Source organism: Hyla sarda, chromosome 1, assembly GCF_029499605.1.
Source record: "Hyla sarda isolate aHylSar1 chromosome 1, aHylSar1.hap1, whole genome shotgun sequence".
Classification (NCBI taxonomy): domain Eukaryota; kingdom Metazoa; phylum Chordata; class Amphibia; order Anura; family Hylidae; genus Hyla; species Hyla sarda.
This window is the reverse complement of record NC_079189.1, coordinates 40,449,636-40,469,795: the sequence shown is the minus strand read 5'-3', so window position 1 is coordinate 40,469,795 and position 20,160 is coordinate 40,449,636. Positions and strand designations below refer to the sequence as shown.

Below are 20,160 nucleotides of genomic sequence, written 5' to 3'. Positions count from 1 at the left end.
ACTTTGGGGGTGTAGTTTTTATAATGGGGTCTTTTATGGGGCATTTCTAATATGAAGACCCTTCAAATCCACTTAAAAACTGAACTGGTCCCTGAAAAATAGTGAGTTTGAAAATTTTGTGAAAAATTTCAAAATTGCTGCTGAACTTTGAAGCCCTCTGGAGTCCTCCAAAAGTAAAAACTCATAAATTTTATGATGCAAACATAAAGTAGACATATTGTATATGTGAACCCAAAAAAAAATTATTTTGAATATACATTTTCCTTACAAGCAGAGAGCTTCAAAGTTAGAAAAATGCTAAATTTTCATTTTTTTCATCAAATTTTGGGATTTTTCACCAAGAAAGGATGCAAGTTACCATAAAATTTTACCACTAAGTTAAAGTAGAATATGTCACGAAAAAACTATCTCGGAATCAGAATGATAACTAAAAGCATTCCAGAGTTATTAATGTTTAAAGTGACAGTGGTCAGAATTGCAAAAAACGCTCCGGTCCTTAAGGTGAAAAAGGGCTCGGTCCTTAAGGGGTTAATGGGTTAAAGGGGCATCACATGCTTGAAACAATCTTATATTTCCACCATTTTGAAAGGGTGCCAATAATTTAGTCCAGACCATTTTTAGAGTTTGGTGTGACATTATGTTCAATTTGCTTTTTTTCCCCTCTCTATTTGGTTTAGTCTCAATACACACAATAAACATGTGTAGAGCAAAACATGTGTTACTGCAATCCTTTTCTGTGAGAAATACTTAACTTTCTTGAAAAATTTCAGGGGTGCCAACATTTACGGCCATGACTGTAACTACAGGAGGCAGCTATTTTGGGACCTGAAGGAGAACAGTTGACTGGTCACAAGTTGGGGAAAACTATGCTAGCCAAAAGACGATGAAACAGACCAATAATGAAGGTCAATGGTAGGGTGCGATCATACTGCACTATTTCTGTTATAGGGAGTTTAATTTTGCTGTATGCAAGAACGTATAAAACTACACTATTGTGTATGCGACACAGTATATATTACAATCACTTTATTATTATTATTATTTTAATTTTTTTACGAGGTAGCATACAGCAGCACCCATTAACATATACAGTACCTTTTCCTATACAGTGAGCCCTCAACTTTCAATGGCCTCACATGCAATAGTTTCAACATACAATGGTCTTTTCTGGACCATTGTAACCAGGCTCAACATACAATGCTAGAGACAGTCCAGATCTACAAAACGTGTCAATGGCCGGAAGATCTGACCAATTGGAATGGGCATTCACTGGTAAAACCCCTGTATTACTGAAGTGTCTGCACTGACTGGTGTCTGGTAGCGCCCCCTACAGTACAGGGAGGTATTACATGTTCTGTAATATTAACCTATGCCACAGTTAGCTCCTTTGGACACCAGATAACGGCGGTTCCATAACTTTTTTTTTTTTTTAGGACATTGCGTGTACTGTACAGGACCCTGAAGAAGCTTCTGTCCTCTACATAGACAGTGATTACAGCTCCCAGCAGATCTTTCTTACTTTTATATGTAAGGATTTGCTTTATCTCTATTAGTTATCTACTTATTTTTGTTTAATCCTCACTTTTTCCTATTTTTGGATGACATTATGGGGCTTCAGAGCCAATTACCAGGTTTCCATAGAGTTCAGGTCTCAACATACAATGGTTTCAACATACAATGGTCGTCCTGGAACCGATTAATATTGTAACTTGAGGGACCACTGTATAGCACATACATTAACCAGACGCCAATAATGCGGCTTGAAAATACAGGCACACAATGAAGTTAAAATTAGGGTTTTTTGTTTTTTTCTCAAAATGTGTAGTTTGAAAGTACATAGAAAAGTGGTTCAGTACAATTTGCCGCCATAAGAAATAACAGCCGCAATTACAAACTCCAACCGTAAAACGAAAAAAAAAAAAAAATTATATTATATATTATATTAATATATATAATAAAAATAATAATAAATAATAATAATATGGAAACACCAGTAAAAAACAAATTTGTTTAAAAAAAATGTCTCTCTCTCTTACGGCTAAAAATACAAGCAGAAATACACTGTGTGAACATAGCCTTGTTCAATGGTGAAGAATCAAAAAAGATCAGGAATAAATACATTAGAAAACGCCATCTACTGTTCACAGAAAACATTACACCACCCACAACGAGAAGCTTTTGGCGCCATCTAGTGTGCAGATTATAAACAACAGGTATTAGCAGCTACCTTGAGGAGGTGTTAGCGAAGTTTTATCCAGAACAATGGGGGAGATTTAGCAAAACCTGCCCAGAGGAAGAGTTTCCAAGTTGACCATAGAAACCAATCAGATGGCTTCTTTCACTTTTAAAAAGGCCTCTGAAAAATAAGAGAAGCCTTCTGGTTGGTTGCTATGGGCAACTCAGCAACTGATCCTCTGGGTAGGTTTTGATAAATCTCCCCCAGTGCCTCCAGCTGTTGCAAAACTACTACTCCCAGCATGCCCGGACAGCCAAAGGCTGTCCGGGCATGCTGGGAGTTGTAGTTTTGCAACAGCTGGAGGCACCCTGGTTGGGAAACACTGCCCGAAAGCTCCTGTAATAAGCCATTTTGCAGCTTCTCTAGTGGTCTCACACAATGGGATATGTAGTATGCATGCTGGGAGTTGTAGTTTTGAAACAGCTGGCATCATTACCATTTGGAAGACAATCCCATAGACATAAGCAAGAGGTGAGCAAGAACCCGAGACCGACGGTATGATATCTTACCACACTTTCTTCAGCCTTCTTATCAGGTACAGCTTGTTCCTCGGCCATCACCGCCAGTAAATTCTGTATGGTGGCCACATCTTTAAGGACGGCCTGCAGATTTACCGTCTGCCCGTTGGTGAACATCCGGTCTCCTAACCGATTGATAGGCCGGAAACTGTGGAAACAGAAAAGTTAGACGGCAATCCACGGCAACATCGTCATTCACCGTAGACAACCTGTTCTGCCCGCGCACATTTTCAAATCAGTTTTTTAATGCTCTGGATTTGTGGCTTATGTTTTCTTCCTCCTCACCTTCTAAGACTCATTACTATTGTATTATTATTATTATTATTATTATTCTACTGACAGGCAGTATTCACATCACATTTGGGGCATATAGCAGCTGGAAAAAAGAATTTGAAAAGCGGTTGCCACCGTATCCATGCACCATACCCATTTATATGTGCCAGACGGAGTCGGCAAGTAAATCCAGTCTGTTCATTTTCGGATCAGCATCCGTTTATCTGCCGGACTGAAAAGTGCAGAAGAATGCGGTTTTTGGTAGGTAAAAAAAATAAAATAAGCGGATCGGAGTCACTAGCTGACGCGGTCCAGCTTACTAAAATGAAGAGGGGGTATGGCACAGGATTTCAAATTCAACCACTGGATCTGGCTGCTGCATGCCTTAAAGGGTAGCTCCCACCATTTCCCCCCCCCCCCCCTTCTGTCCCTGCCTATTGCCCATCTCTCCCTAACCCCCTCCCTGCTTTAATTAATTTTTTTTACTATATAAAAAATGCCTTTTTGTCTGCCTGGTAGTGTGCTCACTACCAGGCAGACATCACTGATGCCTGCTGGAGGGGCCGACTTCCACCCTTAGTTCATCTGTACAGGGTGCCTCCTGCTGTCTCACCACTACAATTCCCAGCATGCCCTGACATCTATTGGCTGTCAGGGCATGCTGGGAGTTGTGGTGAAACAGCTGGAGGCACCCTGTGCAGCCCCCCCCCCCCCCCACAACAATAAACTTGTCATGGCTGCGGCAGCGGTAACAACCACCTTCTCCCAAGACACCCAATACACCCCCCCCTGGTGCCCTAAGTGCTGCATCCAGCAGCAGCGCCGCATATATGCCGGGAGGCCGGTGAGGCCAGGCAGCCAATGCGGTCTCAGCGCTCGCTCCCCCGTCTGATTGACAGGCAGGGAGCGAGTACAGGCTGAATGAATAAGGACCGATGCCTGGCCGGTATCGGTCCGAATTAATGTGTGACGTCACGCCAGCCTGCATTCGGCCACTAGGGAGACACCTAGTGGCCGGCTTTCAAATGTAAAATAAACGAATTTAATGAAAAGAAAAAAAAATAATAGATCTATATTAGAGATATGTTGTAGTACATGAGTGCTACAACATATCAAAAAAATTTTGGGTGACAGTGCCCATTTAAATGTGGTATGAATGCAGCCTTATATTGGGGCATATTTTATGCGGGAAATGTTTATCTTTTCACTGGAACACATTGTAACCCTATAATGTAGTGTGCGCAATTGTGGGGCAATACTTTTTCCATAGTTTAACAAAAATCAGCAAAAAATAAATTTACAAATATGCAATTTTGTTGTATTTTTGTGTTTACGCCATTAAAATATCAGTTGTGAGATTTTAATAGTTGTAACAGCCGCCTCATAGATACTGTGCACCAAACACACACATGCCCGCAATATATAAATGCCACTGCTCAAACCCCAATAAAAACTTCCCCCCCATAGAGTAAAAAGGGAGGGTAGAAGACAGACACAGACACAGACACAGACACAGACACACAGAGACAGACACACAGAGACAGACACACAGAGACAGACACAGAGACAGACACAGAGACAGAGACAGAGACAGAGACAGAGACAGAGACAGAGACAGAGACAGACACAGACACAGAGACAGACACAGAGACAGAGACAGAGACAGACACAGAGACAGACACAGAGACAGACACAGAGACAGACACAGAGACAGACACAGAGACAGACACAGAGACAGACACAGAGACAGACACAGAGACAGACACAGAGACAGACACAGAGACAGAGACAGAGACAGAGACAGACACAGAGACAGAGACAGACACAGAGACAGACACAGAGACAGACACAGAGACAGAGACAGAGACAGAGACAGAGACAGAGACAGACACAGAGACAGACACAGAGACAGACACAGAGACAGACACAGAGACAGACACAGAGACAGACACAGAGACAGACACAGAGACAGACACAGAGACAGACACAGAGACAGACACAGAGACAGACACAGAGACAGACACAGAGACAGACACAGAGACAGACACAGAGACAGACACAGAGACAGACACAGAGACAGACACAGAGACAGACACAGAGACAGACACAGAGACAGACACAGAGACAGACACAGAGACAGACACAGAGACAGACACAGAGACAGACACAGAGACAGACACAGAGACAGACACAGAGACAGACACAGAGACAGACACAGAGACAGACACAGAGACAGACACAGAGACAGACACAGAGACAGACACAGAGACAGACACAGAGACAGACACAGAGACAGACACAGAGACAGACACAGAGACAGACACAGAGACAGACACAGAGACAGACACAGAGACAGACACAGAGACAGACACAGAGACAGACACAGAGACAGACACAGAGACAGACACAGAGACAGACACAGAGACAGACACAGAGACAGACACAGAGACAGACACAGAGACAGACACAGAGACAGACACAGAGACAGACACAGAGACAGACACAGAGACAGACACAGAGACAGACACAGAGACAGACACAGAGACAGACACAGAGACAGACACAGAGACAGACACAGAGACAGACACAGAGACAGACACAGAGACAGACACAGAGACAGACACAGAGACAGACACAGAGACAGACACAGAGACAGACACAGAGACAGACACAGAGACAGACACAGAGACAATCTGTGTGACATGAAGGATTCTAGGGCAAAAGGGAACTCTTGCCCCAGGGAACTCTTGCCTCAGAAATAATTTCGTCTAGCCACTTGAAGAGACGAGAGCCCAAAAACTGAAGCTCGGTAAGAAAACGCATAGAGTCGGTGTTGGCATTCCACGCCTTGAGCCACATGGAGCGTTGGAGAGCAACAAGGTTGCCCGAGGCAAAGGCAGCACAGCGGGCTGACTCCAGAGATGCTGAGCAAAAGGTATTCACCGGCATTGGAGAGTTGCTGCGCCAAATCCACCAGGGGATGAGCCGGCCAGAATATCCTGGCGCACCAGGGGACCGCAAGCACACCCTGGGGTTCTGGGAGTGGGTAAAGTAGACCAGGAGTGGGGGCACGGGGACCGGGAATGGACTCTGGGAGACCGGTCGCAGAGGCGCCTGGAGGAGAGGTAGCAGGAGCGGCGGCGGGCGGGAGGACAAGCTGAGGATGGGTGGGCAGGGGAACCCACAGTAGCCTCCCTAGGAGGAGGGCTCAAAGAGAACCGCTCGAAGGCAGAGGTCACCTCCTGGAAGACCCTGGCCAAGTTGGATATCGACTGGGAGAACGGAAACCCACAGCGGAGTGGGTTCAGACACCACACGTTCCAGCGGACCATCCTGAGCGGTAGCCAAGGGAGCACAATGCCGCAAGACCGTACAGGCAGGACAGGAGGGCTCAGTAGAGCCACCTGGCATTTTGGTTCTGCAGCCCGAACAGGAATAATAAGTGATCAGGGCAGGGGCCGCTTGCCGAGAAGGGGGAGGGTCGGGTCTAGGGTCGGACAAGTAAGTCAGACAAGTAAGTCAGACAGCCCAGACAGACAAGGAGCAAGCTCACCTAGATTTGTGTCCCAATCAAAGCAGACTCTGAGGGATGCAGCCAGCGCAGACAGCAGCATGTCCTGTGACCCGGGGAAGCAGACTTCTGAGGGAGGCAGCTGGAGCAAAACAGAGAGTTTGTGTGCTGTGGAGAGACAGTTGGAGCAGGCAACACATGTGTGGAGCCGGCAAACGAGTAGAGAAGAGAGGGGGAGGGCCCCAAGAAATGTCACCGCCCTGGGAGTGGTTAAAACCACTGTCTCAAAGGGTAAGGGAAAGAGGGGGAGGGGAAATGACAAGGAGAGGCTAAAGCCCTGACCCCTGGAGCGCACGCTGACCAGCCATAGGATAGCTCCGGGCACTGCCGAAAAGTGGGCGGAACCAATCGGAGGAGCAGGCGAAGGCCGTGGGCTTAATTTATGCTGGCCAAAGCCCCCTCCGAAATACTGTAAGAGTTGCCAGCCGCGAGCACAGAATAGAGGAGACTGCTGGTGCAGTCAGCTGAAGCCGGCCGCGGTCCCCAGCGCAGAAAGCTGCCCTGCGACAGACTCAAGGCTTGTCGCAACAGATGCCGTGCCGGAGCTGAGGGGGGGGGGGGGGGAGAGAGGCTGCTGGTAAGCAGAGCCGCCACAACACCCCCGCAGCCCAAAATAGACAGGGGGGCATGCAGGAAAAAGTGCAGAGGGGGGGGGGGGGAGGGAGTCCGAACTATTAAAATATAAGGTTAGCTAAACCACACGGTCGATGGCGTACACGTTAAAAGATACCAAAGTCCAAAATTGTGCCTTTTTGGTCACTTCATATACCATAAAAATATTAAATAAAAAGTGATAAAAAAAGTCCCATCAAAACAAAAATGGTGCCGATAAATACTACAGACAATGGCACTTAATCTTTATCCTGTAGTTCCATACGGATAAAATGGGCCCTCATATAGCCCCGTAAGTGGGGGAAAAAAATGATAGGGGTCAGAAGATGCCAATTTTAACCACACTAATTTTGGTGCATGTAGTTTCAATTTTTTTTTAAGTATTAAAATAAACTAAAACCTACAGGATACAGGATAAAGATTAAGTGTCATTTTTACAGAAAAGTGCACTGCGTAGAAACGGGAGCCCCTAAAAGCTACAAAATGGTGTGTTTTTTTTATTTCACCGCAGATTATATTATAAAGAAAGTGATGTCATTACAAAGTACAATTGGTAACAAAAAAAAAAAAAAGCCCCTATATGGGTCTGTAAGTGCAAAATTGAAAGAGTTAGGATTTTAAGGAGGGAAGGAGAAAAAAACAAAAATGCAAAAACAAAAGTTTGCTGGAGTCCTTAACCCCTTAACGACGCAGGACATAAATGTACGTCTTGGTGAGCTGGTACTTAACGCATCAGGACGTAAATTTACGTCCTATGCATAACCGCGAGCATCGGATCGTAATGCGCGGCAGGTCCCGGCTGCTTATAGCAGCCAGGGACCCGCCCATAATGGCGCATATTTGCAATCGCGCGGATGTCCACCATTAACCCCTCAGATACTGTGATCAATACAGATCACGGCATCTGCAGCATTGCGGTACTTTGAATGGATGATCGGATCGTCAGCAACGCAGCTGCGGTGATCCGATCATCCAGCATAGCAGCCGGAGGTCCCCTCACCTGCCTCCGCTGCCTTCCACGGGTCTTCTGCTCTGGTCTGCGATCGAGCAGAAGATCACCGATAATACTGATCAGTGCTATGTCCTATGCATAGCACTGAACAGTATTAGCAAACGAATGATTGCTATAAATATTCCCCTATGGGGACATAAAAAGTGTAAAAATAAAAGTAAAAAAAAAGTAAACAAAAAGTCAAAGAAATTTGAAAACCCCCCAATAAAAACGTAAATTGTCCCATTTTCTCTATTTCACCCCCCAAAAAATTGTAAAAAAAATATATACACATATATATATATATATATATATATATATATATATATATATATATATATACACATATATATACATATTTTGTATCGCCGTGTGCGTAAATATCCCAACTATTAAAATGAAATGTTAACGATACCGTACGGTGAATGGCGTGAACGTAAAAAAAAAAAATCCAAAATAGCTGCTTTTTTATAACATTTTATTTAAAAAAAAATTTAAAAAAATGTTAAAAGTTTTATATAAGCAAATATGGTATCAATAAAAAGTACAGATCACGGCGCAAAAAATGAGCCCTCATTCCGCCGCTTATACGGAAAAATGGAAAAGTTATAGGTCTACAAAATAGGGGGATTTTAAATACGTACTAATTTGGTTAAACAGTCTGTGATTTTTAAGCGCAACAGTAATAGAAAAGTATGTTAACACGGGTATCATTTTAATTGTATTGACCCAAAGAATAAAGAACACATGTCATTTTAACTACCGTATTTATCGGGGTATACCACGCACCGGCCTATAACACGCACCCTCATTTTAACAAGGATATTTGGGTAAAAAAAGTTTTTTACCCAAATATCCTTGGTAAAATGAGGGTGCGTGTGGGTGCATGCGTATACCCCGATACACTGTTTCTGACCCCGCAGAAGCCCCCAGGAAAGGCCGTCGCTGCCCGCTTCTCTCCCCCTGCCTTTCCTGGGGTCTAGAGCCCTGCTGCCGCCGCTTCTCTCTCACTGGCTATCGGCGCCGCTTCTCTCCCCCTGGCTATTGGTGTCAGGGGGAGAGAAAAGGCGCCAGCAATGGGGCAGGGGCACTGATAGCCAGGGGGAGAGAACGGGCAGCGGCGCCGATAGCCAGCGGGAGAGAAGGGCCGGCAGCAGGGCTCTAGACCCCAGGACAAGCAGGGGCAGAGAATCGGGCAGCGACGGCAGGTCTCTGCACCTGCAAAGCCACTGCAGTTCATTGATTTTAAGCGCCCGCTTTAAATCATTGAACTGCAGCAGCTTATCGGCGTATAACACGCAGATAGACTTTAGGCTAAAAATTTTAGCCTAAAAAGTGCGTGTTATACGCCGATAAATACAGGATTTTAACTGTAAATTGTGAAAACGAAACCTTCAAAAAGAAAACCGCAATTTAGCAAATTTTGGATTTTCCCCACACAAATAGTATTGTTTTGGTTGCGCCATACATTTTATGGTAAAGTGAGTGATGGCATTACAACAGACAACTGGTCGCACAAAAAACAAGCCCTCATACTAGTCGTCTGTGGATGAAAATATAAAAAAAAAAAAAAAAAGTTATGATTTTTTGAAGGCGAGGAGGAAAAAACGAAAACGTAAAAATAAAATTGTCCTTAAGGCCCAAATAGGCTGAGTCCTTAAGGGGTTAAGGTGAAAATGAGTCCCTAAAGGGGTTTAAGGGGTACTCCACTGCCCCAGCGTGCAGAACATTTTGTTCCGAATGCTTGGAGCAGGCGGCGGGGGTGGTGATGTCACTGCCATGCCCCACGCGTAACGTCACACCACGCCCCCTAAATGCAAATCTATGAGAGGGGGTGTGACGGCCGCCACCCCCCCCATTATAAACAAACGTCAGGTGCTGTGCAGAGATCGCAGGGGTCCCAGCTGCGGTACCCCTACGATTAGACATCTTACCCCCTATATCCTTTGTATAGGGGATAAGATGTCTTATGGCAGAGTACCCCTTTAAAAATATTTTTCCAGTCACCATTCTTATGCAATATGGGGAGGAAGAAAAGTGTAAAATAGCTCAGAGTCTTGCAACAGGCTTAAAAACAAAATCAAAATTTCACAGTAACTGACTACAGATCATCGAAATGTGAAAACTTAATTCTCATGGTCGAGAAATGCTGAAAATTAAATTTCCATGGGGAAATCAGCAAAGCAGGACGTCCCCAATTTCTCCTGCTAACTTGGGTTTCAATAAAAAGTCAGTAAGTAAAGAAGAATAATAAAATACCGTGATGGAGGAACCACCACAAGATCAAGGAAGAACATGTCTGGGGAGAGGTCGTTTTCCCTCATCAAGCCAAAGAACAGGTACTGTAGGAAAAAACCTGGAAACAAAGAATAAAGGAGCAATTGCAAGAGAGAATTTAAAATGTAAATTACTATTAATTTATTCATTAATTTAAAAAAAAACACATTACAAGTCTATTTTCCAGTCTCAAAAAAAAATAAAAAAATAAAAATAATAATAATAATATATATATTATATATATATTTAATAACAATAATAAATATCGACAAAAAAATCCTTGATACATATTTAAAAAAATAAATGTATATTTCATTATTTTTGTATTACTAGAGATGAGCGAACTTACAGTAAATTCGATTTGTCACAAACTTCTCGGCTCGGCAGTTGATGACTTATCCTGCGTAAAGTAGTTCAGCTTTCAGGTGCTCCCGTGGGCTGGAAAAGGTGGATACAGTCCTAGGAGACTCTTTCCTAGGACTGTATCCACCTTTTCCAGCCCACCGGAGCACCGGAAAGCTGAACTAATTTATGCAGGAAAAGTCAGCAACCGCCGAGCCGAGAAGTTCGTGACGAATCGAATTTACTGTAAGTTCGCTCATCTCTAATTATTACTTCACTAATCTTTTAAATGGGCACTGTCACTCTAAAAACATTTCACAAAAATGTCTTTTAGGGTCCAAGTACCTGGAACCTGACCGATCGCTTGAACTGGCTGGGAGAAGAGCCAAGCTAGACAGCCTTACAATGCTTGTCTATGGGATTGTATTGGTCAGCCGCACCTTTCTCCCCGCTCTAACAATTGGGTCTCTGGGACACATCAAAAGATTGTTAAAGTGACAGGTACACTTTTAAAGGGGTTATCCAGAAAAAAAGTTTTTATTAATCATCTGGCTCGAGAAAGTTAAACAGATTTGTAAATTACTTCTATTTAAAAATCTTAATCCTTTCAGTACTTATGAGCTTCTGAAGTTAAGGTTGTTCTTTTCTGGCAACAGTGCGCTCTGATGACACGTGTCTCGGGAACCGCCCAGTTTAGAAGAGGTTTGTTATGGGGATTTGCTTCTAAACTGGGCGGTTCCCGAGACACGTGTCATCAGAGAGCACTTAGACAGAAAAGAACACTCTTAACTTCAGAAGCTCATAAGTACTGAAAGGATTAAGATTTTTTAATAGAAGTAATTTACAAATTTGTTTAACTTTCTGGAGCCAGTTGATTTCTAAAAACAAGTTTTTTTTTCTGGATAACCCCTTTAAGCCTTTGACAGTAGGCAGTGCATGACCGTAGTCTACAGCAGTGTTTCCCCAACCAGTGTACCTCCAGCTGTTGAAAAACTACAACTCTCACCATGTCCGGACAGCCTTTGGCTGTCCGGGCATGCTGGGAGTTGTAGTTTTTGCAACAGCTGGAGACACTCTTTGGAAAACAGTGGTCTAATTATTAGCAGAAATTGGAATGTCCTGACCAACAAACCACTATAAATAGTTACATAACAGAGAATAAGGCATTCTAGATCACATCAATGTGGGCAGAGCATCCAAAGAGTGCAAAGTGCTATTGCAGCATGATTTTCTAATACACAATGTGCAAATCTATCAGGGAATTCACAGAATTCAATATACAAAATAACCCCCCACACACACACACACACACACACACACACACACACACACACACTGTGCAAGTGTTAGCAAGTAAACTGATCCTATTCATCCATATAGTGATCAATAGGGTGTTGCGCTGTAACCCCTAGATCTGGAATACATTATTCTCTGTAAATTAAAGGGGGTACTCCGGCGCCAAGACATCTTATCCCCTATCCAAAGCCCTCACACCGCCCCGTGTACGGAAAAATTTTAAGGTTATAGGTGGTCAAAATAGGGCAATTTCAAAACATACTAATTTTGTTAGAATAGTTTGAGATTTTTTTTTTTTTTTTTTTAAAGCGATACAATTACAGTCATGGCCGTAAATGTTGGCACCCCTGAAATTTTTCTAGAAAATGATGTATTTCTCACAGAAAAGGATTGCAGTAACACGTTTTGCTTTACACATGTTTATTCCCTTTGTGTGTATTGGAACTAAACCAAAAAAAAAGGAAAAAAAAAGAAAATTGGACATAATGTCACCAAATTCCTAAAATGGGCTGGACAAAATTATTGGCACCCTTAACTTGATATTTGGTTGCACACCCTTTGGAAGAAATAACTGAACTCCTATAACCATCAATAAGCTTCTTACACCTCTCAGCCGGAATGTTGGACCACTCTTCCTTTGTAAACTGCTCCAGGTCTCTTATTGGAAGGCGCCTTTTCTCAACAGCAATTATAAGATCTCTCCACAGGTGTTCAATGGGATTTAGATCTGGACTCATTGCTGCCACTTCAGAACTCTCCAGCGCTTTGTTACCATCCATTTCCGGGGGATTTTTGAAGTATGTTTGAGGTCACTGTCCTGCTGGAAGACCCAAGATCTTGGATGCAAACCCAGATTTCTGACATTGAGCTGTACAGTGCCACCCAAAATCCATTGGTAATCCTCAGATTTCATGATGCTTTCACACATTCAAGGCACCCAGTGCCAGAGGCAGCAAAACAACCCAAAACATCATTGAACCTCCACCATATTTCACTGTAGGTACTGTGTTCTTTTCTTTGTAGGTCTCATTCCATTTTCGGTAAACAGTAGAATGATGTGCTTTACCAAAAAGCTCTATCTTGGTCTCATCTGTCCACAAGACATTTTCCCAGAAGGATTTTGGCTTACTCAAGTTCATTTTGGCAAAATGTAGTCTTGCATTTTTATGTCTGTGTCAGCAGTGGGGTCCTCCTGGGTCTCCTGCCATAGCGTTTCATTTCATTTAAATGTCGACAGTTCGCGAGGAAACTGATGCTCCCTGAGCCAGCAGGACAGCTTGAATATCTTTGGAACTTGTTTGGGGCTGCTTATCCACCATCCATACTATCCTGTGTCATCAATTTTTCTCTTCCGTCCACGCCCAGGGAGATTAGCTACAGTGCCATGGGTTGCAAACTTCTTGATAATGTTGTGCACTGTGGACAAAGACAAATCTAGATCTCTGGAGATGGACTTGTAACCTTGAGATTGTTGATATTTTTCCACAATTTTTGTTCTCAGGTCCTCAGACAGTTCTATTCTCCTCTTTCTGTCGTCCATACTTAGTGTGGCACACACAGACACACAATGCAATGACTAAGTGAACCTCTCTCCTTTTTATCTGCTTTCAGGTGTGATTTTTATATTGCCCACACCTGTTACTTGCCCCAGGTGAGTTTAAAGGAGCATCAAATGCTTGAAACAATCTTATTTTTCCACAATTTTGAAAGCGTGCCAAATATTTTGTACAGCCCATTTTTGGAGTTTGGTGACATTATGTCCAATTAGCTTTTTCTCCTCCCTTTGTGTGTAATGGAACTAAACCAAAAAAAGGGAAGAGTCAACAAGCCTGTGGGGATGTAATGGGAATTTGGTCATATACACTTTTGGCCATGTTGTGTGTCCATTAAATACAGTAGAGGTAACAAAGTATAGGCCTAGCATTACCCTCGTTTTCCCAGAGAGCCTCCATGTGTTCCTTTGTAGTGCTAGGAGTCAGGTATCCTCGTTCGGCGGCCTCTGCGGTCACCGTTGCTGAAAAATAAAAGACGCACAATGTGAAAAACACATACACAAGGTTGAGAAGTGAAGCAGAAAAAAAAAGTTAAAATAAAATGTAGAAACATCATATACTTTTATAGTCAACAAAAAGTCAAATGTCAAGAAAACTTAGGCCGAATGTCACCTGACAAAAGTTTAAAGTGTTACTGAAAATAGCAAAACGTTTGGTTTAGTCAGGGTCTCCATTAGAGATGAGCGAACTTACAGTAAATTCGATTCGTCACGAACTTCTCGGCTCGGCAGTTGATTACTTTTCCTGCATAAATTAGTTCAGCTTTCCAGTGCTCCGGTGGGCTGGAATAGGTGGATACATTCCTAGGAAAGAGTCTCCTAGGACTGTATCCACCTTTTCCAGCCCACGGGAGCACCTGAAAGCTGAACTAATTTATGTAGGAAAAGTCATCAACTGCCGAGCCGAGAAGTTCGTGACGAATCGAATTTACTGTAAGTTCGATCATCTTTAGTCTCCATGCTAAGATCATCACCAATTGCTAGGATCAGTGTTTCCCATCCAGGGTGCCTCCAGCTGTTTCAAAACTACAACTCCCAGCATGTCCGGACAGCCTTCGGCTGTCCGGGCATGCTGTGAGTTGTAGTTTTGTAACAGCTGGAGGCACCCTGGATGGGAAACACTGATCTAAAACGTAGCCATATAAAGTGTGCAAAACTGTGCTTCACACCCCCAGCAAGGCATTCATTGCAGGATAGTCTATGGAGCCTGTCACTTACAACACAAGAGATTGCGTGCTGAGCAGGAGAGTGAATCGTGCACATCATACGTCAATAACTAAGAAAAAAAATCGGTGGGGGACTCAGCACATCAGATGGCTTATTTCATTTTTGATAAGGCCTCTGCACAATGAAAGAAGCGATCAGACTGGTTCCAATGGGCAACTCAGCAACTATTCCTCTAGAGGAGGTTTATCAAAACCTGCACAGAGACCCTAAACAATGGAAACTTTTTGTTTAAATTGCATTAAAGGGGTTATCCAGGAAAAAACTTTTTTTTATATATATATATATATATATATATATATATATATATATATATATATATATATATCTCAACTGGCTCCAGAAAGTTTAACGGATTTGTAAATTACTTCTATTGAAAAATCTTAATCCTTTCAGTACTTATGAGCTGCTGAAGTTGAGTTGTTCCTTTCTGTCTAAGTCCTCTCTGATGACACGTGTCTCGGGAACCGCCCAGTTTAGAAGCAAATCCCCATAGCAAACCTATTCTGCTCTGTGCAGTTCCCAAGACAAGCAGAGATGTCAGCAGAGAGCACTGTTGTTCGACAGAAAACAACAACTCAACTTCAGCAGCTGATAATTATTGAAAGGATTAAGATTTTTTAATAGAAGTAATTTACAAATCTGTTTAACTTTCTGGAGCCAGTTGATATAAAAAAAAAATTAAAAAAATAAAGTTTTTTCCTGGATAACCCCTTTAATGCTTGGAATTAAAATAAAACGGAGACTGAGCTGCAGTAGCAGACACAGCCACAACAGATTTATGGTGCTGTGCTAGGATAAACAATAGGCTGGAGTACCCTTTCTTCATGCTAGGAAATAAACCCACTTCTGGTCAAAGCTAGATGTGTCCTGGAAAACCTAAGACTGGTTTCAGATATGCGTAATATATACACATTTTTGCATCTTTAATAGAGACCCAAAATGAAAGAATCCTAGATACCTGCAATGCTTTCAGTCCCGGTCATGTAACCCATACTAAAAAGCATTTCAGGCGATTTATAAACGAATCGCAGCCAAGTCTGCGAGATCGCACCCTCAAAAGGGGTATAAAAGAAAATTATGCTTCTAGTATCCAGTCTAGGCAAATGACTCCGAATACAAATATTTTACCTGCATAGAATACAGTGAACTACCAGAACAGGAGAGAGAGGTATGTGCTGCAGAGTTAAAGGGGTACTCCGGTGGAAACCTTTTTTTTTTTTTCTTTTTTAAAATCAACTGGTGCTAGAAAGTTAAACAGATTTGTAAGTTACGTCTGTTAAAAAAATCTTAATCCTTCCAGTACTTTGTAGTATTCAGCAGCTAATGAGGAAATTCTTTTTTTGGAACACAGAGCTCTCTGCTGACATCACGAGCACAGTGCTCTCTGCTGACATCTCTGTCCATTTTAAGAACTGTCCAGAGTAAGAGAAAATCCCCATAGCAAACATATACTGTTCTGGACAGTTCCTAAAATGGACAGAGATGTCAGCAGAGAGCACTGTGCTCGTGATGTCAGCAGAGAGCACTGTGTTCCAAAAAGAAAATAATTTCCTCTGTAGTATTCAGCAGCTAAAAAGTACTGGAAGGATTAAAAAAAGTTTATAGTAGAAGTCATTTACAAATCTGTTTAACTTTCTGGCACCAGTTGATTTAAAAAAAAAAAAACAATAAAATAAAATAAAATAAAAAAGGTTTTCCACCGGAGTACCCCTTTAAGCTCCAAAACAGATAGAAATAAAGCAAACCCTCAGCTGTGAGAAGTATTTTGGGATGTTCACATGGCAGACATTCCACAGCAGCAGAGTTCAATTGATTTCAATGGGATGCTGCTGCACTGTTCACATGGCAGAATTTCCACACCAGATGTTTCGGACGCGGAAATTCAGGTTCCAGCATCCGCAGAAAGATTAGCCATGTCTATTCTTTCTGTGGAGTCCGCAGGGAAATGCATTGCTGTCTATGAGTGCATTTCCGGGCAATCCTAGCGCCGGCATATTCTGCTGCCGCTCCGCTGTGTGGACATTCCACCGTGTGAACATAGCCTTAGGGCTGAAAAGGTTTTTAACTCCTGATCGCAAACAAGAATGGCCCTCACAGCAAGTAAGTGACTTAAAGGACAACTGCAGCGGCATTACACTTATCCCCTGTCCACCACATGGTGAGCACTAAGGCGCCAAGCGTCGACCTAGAGGTCGACGGTGACGCCCCGTCTCCTCCCTGTCCCCATACAGTTCTATGGGGGATGCACGAATTCTGCCTCCCCGCCTCTCCCATAGAGATGTATGGAGGAGGCGTGCTGACCGCAACGTCATGCTGCGGCTGGCGCGGCCCCGTACAGGAGATCACAGGGGGTCCCAGCAGTCGGACCCCCCGCGATCAAACACTTATCCCCTATCTTGAGGATAGGGGATAAGTGTTTGTAACGCTGCAGATGTCCTTTAATTCTTCCGGTACATCGTAGATAAAACAGTAATGGCACTCCAACTAAGAAGCAGAGCCAACTCACTTGCTGGAATTTTAATCCCCTCGCTGACCACATTCTTAGTGTCGCTCATGATGATGGTCAGCTTGCTGTTGTGTTCTTTTCGTACTTGGGAGCGAGGTGCCCTGAAGATAAAAAATAAAATAAAAATTACTCTCACCGGTAATAGTTTTTTGTTGGGCCCACAACGGCACCCATGGAGAGACCGCCTCCTCATCCGCAGGACAGGAATCAGGAACCCAAATTGAATATAAGGATGGAACCGACCCCTTCTTCCCAGTTCTTCAGAAAGTATCAAGGAGCCAAACTAACGATTATTCTAACCACATAATCGCTCTTATATGAAAAGACTATACTAAGCAATAGAGGAAACTATCATGTATCAGAAAATACAGCTAACTATTCATGAAAGATATCTTTTTATATCCTTTTATAACTTTTTATTTTTGTGTTAAACTATATACAGGGTGGGTATTTGTGGGTGCCATTGTGGGCTCTACGAAAAACAATTATCGCCCACAACAGCACCCATGGAGAGTAGATTAGACTAGACTATTTAGGGGGGGGGGGGGACCACAGCCTGAAGAACCTTTTCTACCAAAAGAAAGATCCTCGTCCCTCATAAGGTACTCCACTGCTCAGCTTTTGGAACAAACTGTTCAGAACGCTGGAGCCGGCAGCTTGTGACAGCATAGCCACGCCCCTCATGATGTCACGCCCGCCCCCTCAATGCAAGTCTATGGGAGGGGGCGTGACAGCCGTCACGCCCCCTCCCATAGACTTGCATTGAGGGGGCGGGCGTGACATCATGAGGGGCGTGGCTATGCTGTCACGAGCTGCCGGCTCCAGCGTTCTGAACAGTTTGTTCCAAAAGCTGAGCAGTGGAGTACCTTATGAGGGACGAGGATCTTTCTTTTGGTAGAAAAGGTTCTTCAGGCTGTGGTTCCCCCCCACACCCCACCTAAAGAGAGGGATCTTTTTACCGGGGTTGGAATTACCAGCAGGTTGTCTTAAGAGCTCTCCGACGTGTCTCATAGGAAAAAAATGTGCTCCTGGAGCTTCCTGGTATGATACTGGGCCCACTGGACTGCAGGGAGGCAAAAGGTGAGGACACCCAGGACCGACATAGCTTATGCAGATCTGGACTCCCTGAATTAAAAGAGCTACTCTGTCTTGAATCAGGGCTATCTAGGCTTGGGGGAAAAAGGCAATCTGGCGCCATGAATCCAGACCTATCCCTAAAAACGTACATATTTGAGATGGGATAAGGTGAGAATTTTCTAGATTGACCTCCATTTCACAAGAACAGCTTGCACTATCTGAACGTGCTTTAACAGGCGCTCCCTTGAGGAGTCTGCATGCTCATTTCTTCTCTAATCAGATCCTGCATACTTCTAGTGAAAGCTGGAGACACATCTTCAACAATTTTCTTAACACAGGAATCACAATGGGACCCCACATGCGTCCTATCAAACTTTCTTTTGTACAAAACATTCTCTACTCTTCCCTTTAACTTTCTTAGGAAGCTCCTTAACCTAAAAATAGAACCAAAATTCAGCAAGCTCAAACCATAGAAGGGAAAGATGGGACATAGTCCCCCTACCCCACCGTTAGGTATCGTCTCGGGTGAAAAGCTCCATTCTGTCTCTGACAGGAGCTCAGCCTCCTCCTATACACCATAGGAGGTATCTGGACTGGCTGGGCACCTCCCTTGAATGATCCCCACACTTAAATCAGCCACCCTTCCTGGAAGAAAGTCATCTGACCTCCCCTCTCCTGCCACTTCCGGCTTCCCCCTTCTAGTCACATGCTTTTAAATTGTATGTGTGCACGCGCATGCACTCCCACCCGCAGCGCGGCCGACAGGGGGAATGGAGTTAGTGAACACAGCACCAGTAAAAGAATGTCAAGGCCCTAATCTACTCCGGCCACCACAGCAAACCGAAAGGAACCCGGGCCCACCGAAATCCAGGCGCGAGAGGAACCGGGAAGAGTGCGCGATGCACAGGCTGGGAGAGGCTGCACCAGGCTTACGGATAGGCCTCCCGATGGAGGACTTAAGCCGCTGAGGTACCCTGTAGGTTCAGACATGACCAGGGCCCCCACAGTCCCCATCTTCACTCAATGGAGATCCCATCCCATTCCTCCGCAGGACAGGAAACAGAGCTGGGAAGAAGGGGCCTTCTCCATCCTTATATGCAAATTCAGTTACAGTTCCCTGTCCTGCGGATGTGAAGGCGGTCTCTCCATAGGTGCCGTTGTGAGCGATCATGAAAAATAGCTGTAAGCCCTGAATATAAGAAATAAAAGAGCTCCACCTCACAATGTAAAATGAATAAATACATCAGGGAACTGCTACATAAAGAGAAATGTAGCTGCTTCATCTTACAGACAATTTGGGTTCCATTCCTACACTCAAAAGGGGTCATCATTACCGATAGACTCATTTCAGAATATTTTGTACTTAAAATCATAACAAAAGGAAAAGGGAACATTTCTGCCGATCTGGTGGTCTAGATTGGGATTGGGATGAATGCCTGGCTCCCTGGTGGTCTAAAGTAGTGATGGGGGTCAATGCCTGCCTCCCGGATGGTCCAGAGTACTAAGAGGATGAATGTTTGCTTCCCTAATGGCCTAGGGTAATTACGTGGGTGAACCGCCGGACTCCATTGGTGGTCTAGGGTAGTGATTTGGGGGAATGCCTGCCTGCCTACCTGGTGGTGTAGGTACTGAGAGGCGTAAATGCCTGCCTCTCAGGGGGTGCAGAGTACTAAGAGGAATGA

At 43.8% G+C, this 20,160-nt stretch overlaps 1 protein-coding gene across 2 annotated transcripts in view; it reads right to left on the bottom strand.

The window, feature by feature from the left end:
• Nucleotides 1–20,160, bottom strand: part of POLR1A (RNA polymerase I subunit A) — a 137,936-nt gene that overhangs the window by 112,445 nt on the left and 5,331 nt on the right. The window contains exons 6-9 of one of the 2 annotated variants that reach the window (XM_056554407.1): nt 17,402–17,502; nt 14,044–14,130; nt 10,461–10,557; nt 2,746–2,902 (exon numbers count right to left, since the gene is read on the bottom strand). In XM_056554407.1, coding sequence (XP_056410382.1) covers nt 2,746–2,902; nt 10,461–10,557; nt 14,044–14,130; nt 17,402–17,502 — 442 coding nt within the window. Of the gene's footprint in view, nt 1–2,745; nt 2,903–10,460; nt 10,558–14,041; nt 14,131–17,401; nt 17,503–20,160 lie in introns of those variants that run through there. The other variant, XM_056554421.1, reaches the window with a different exon arrangement.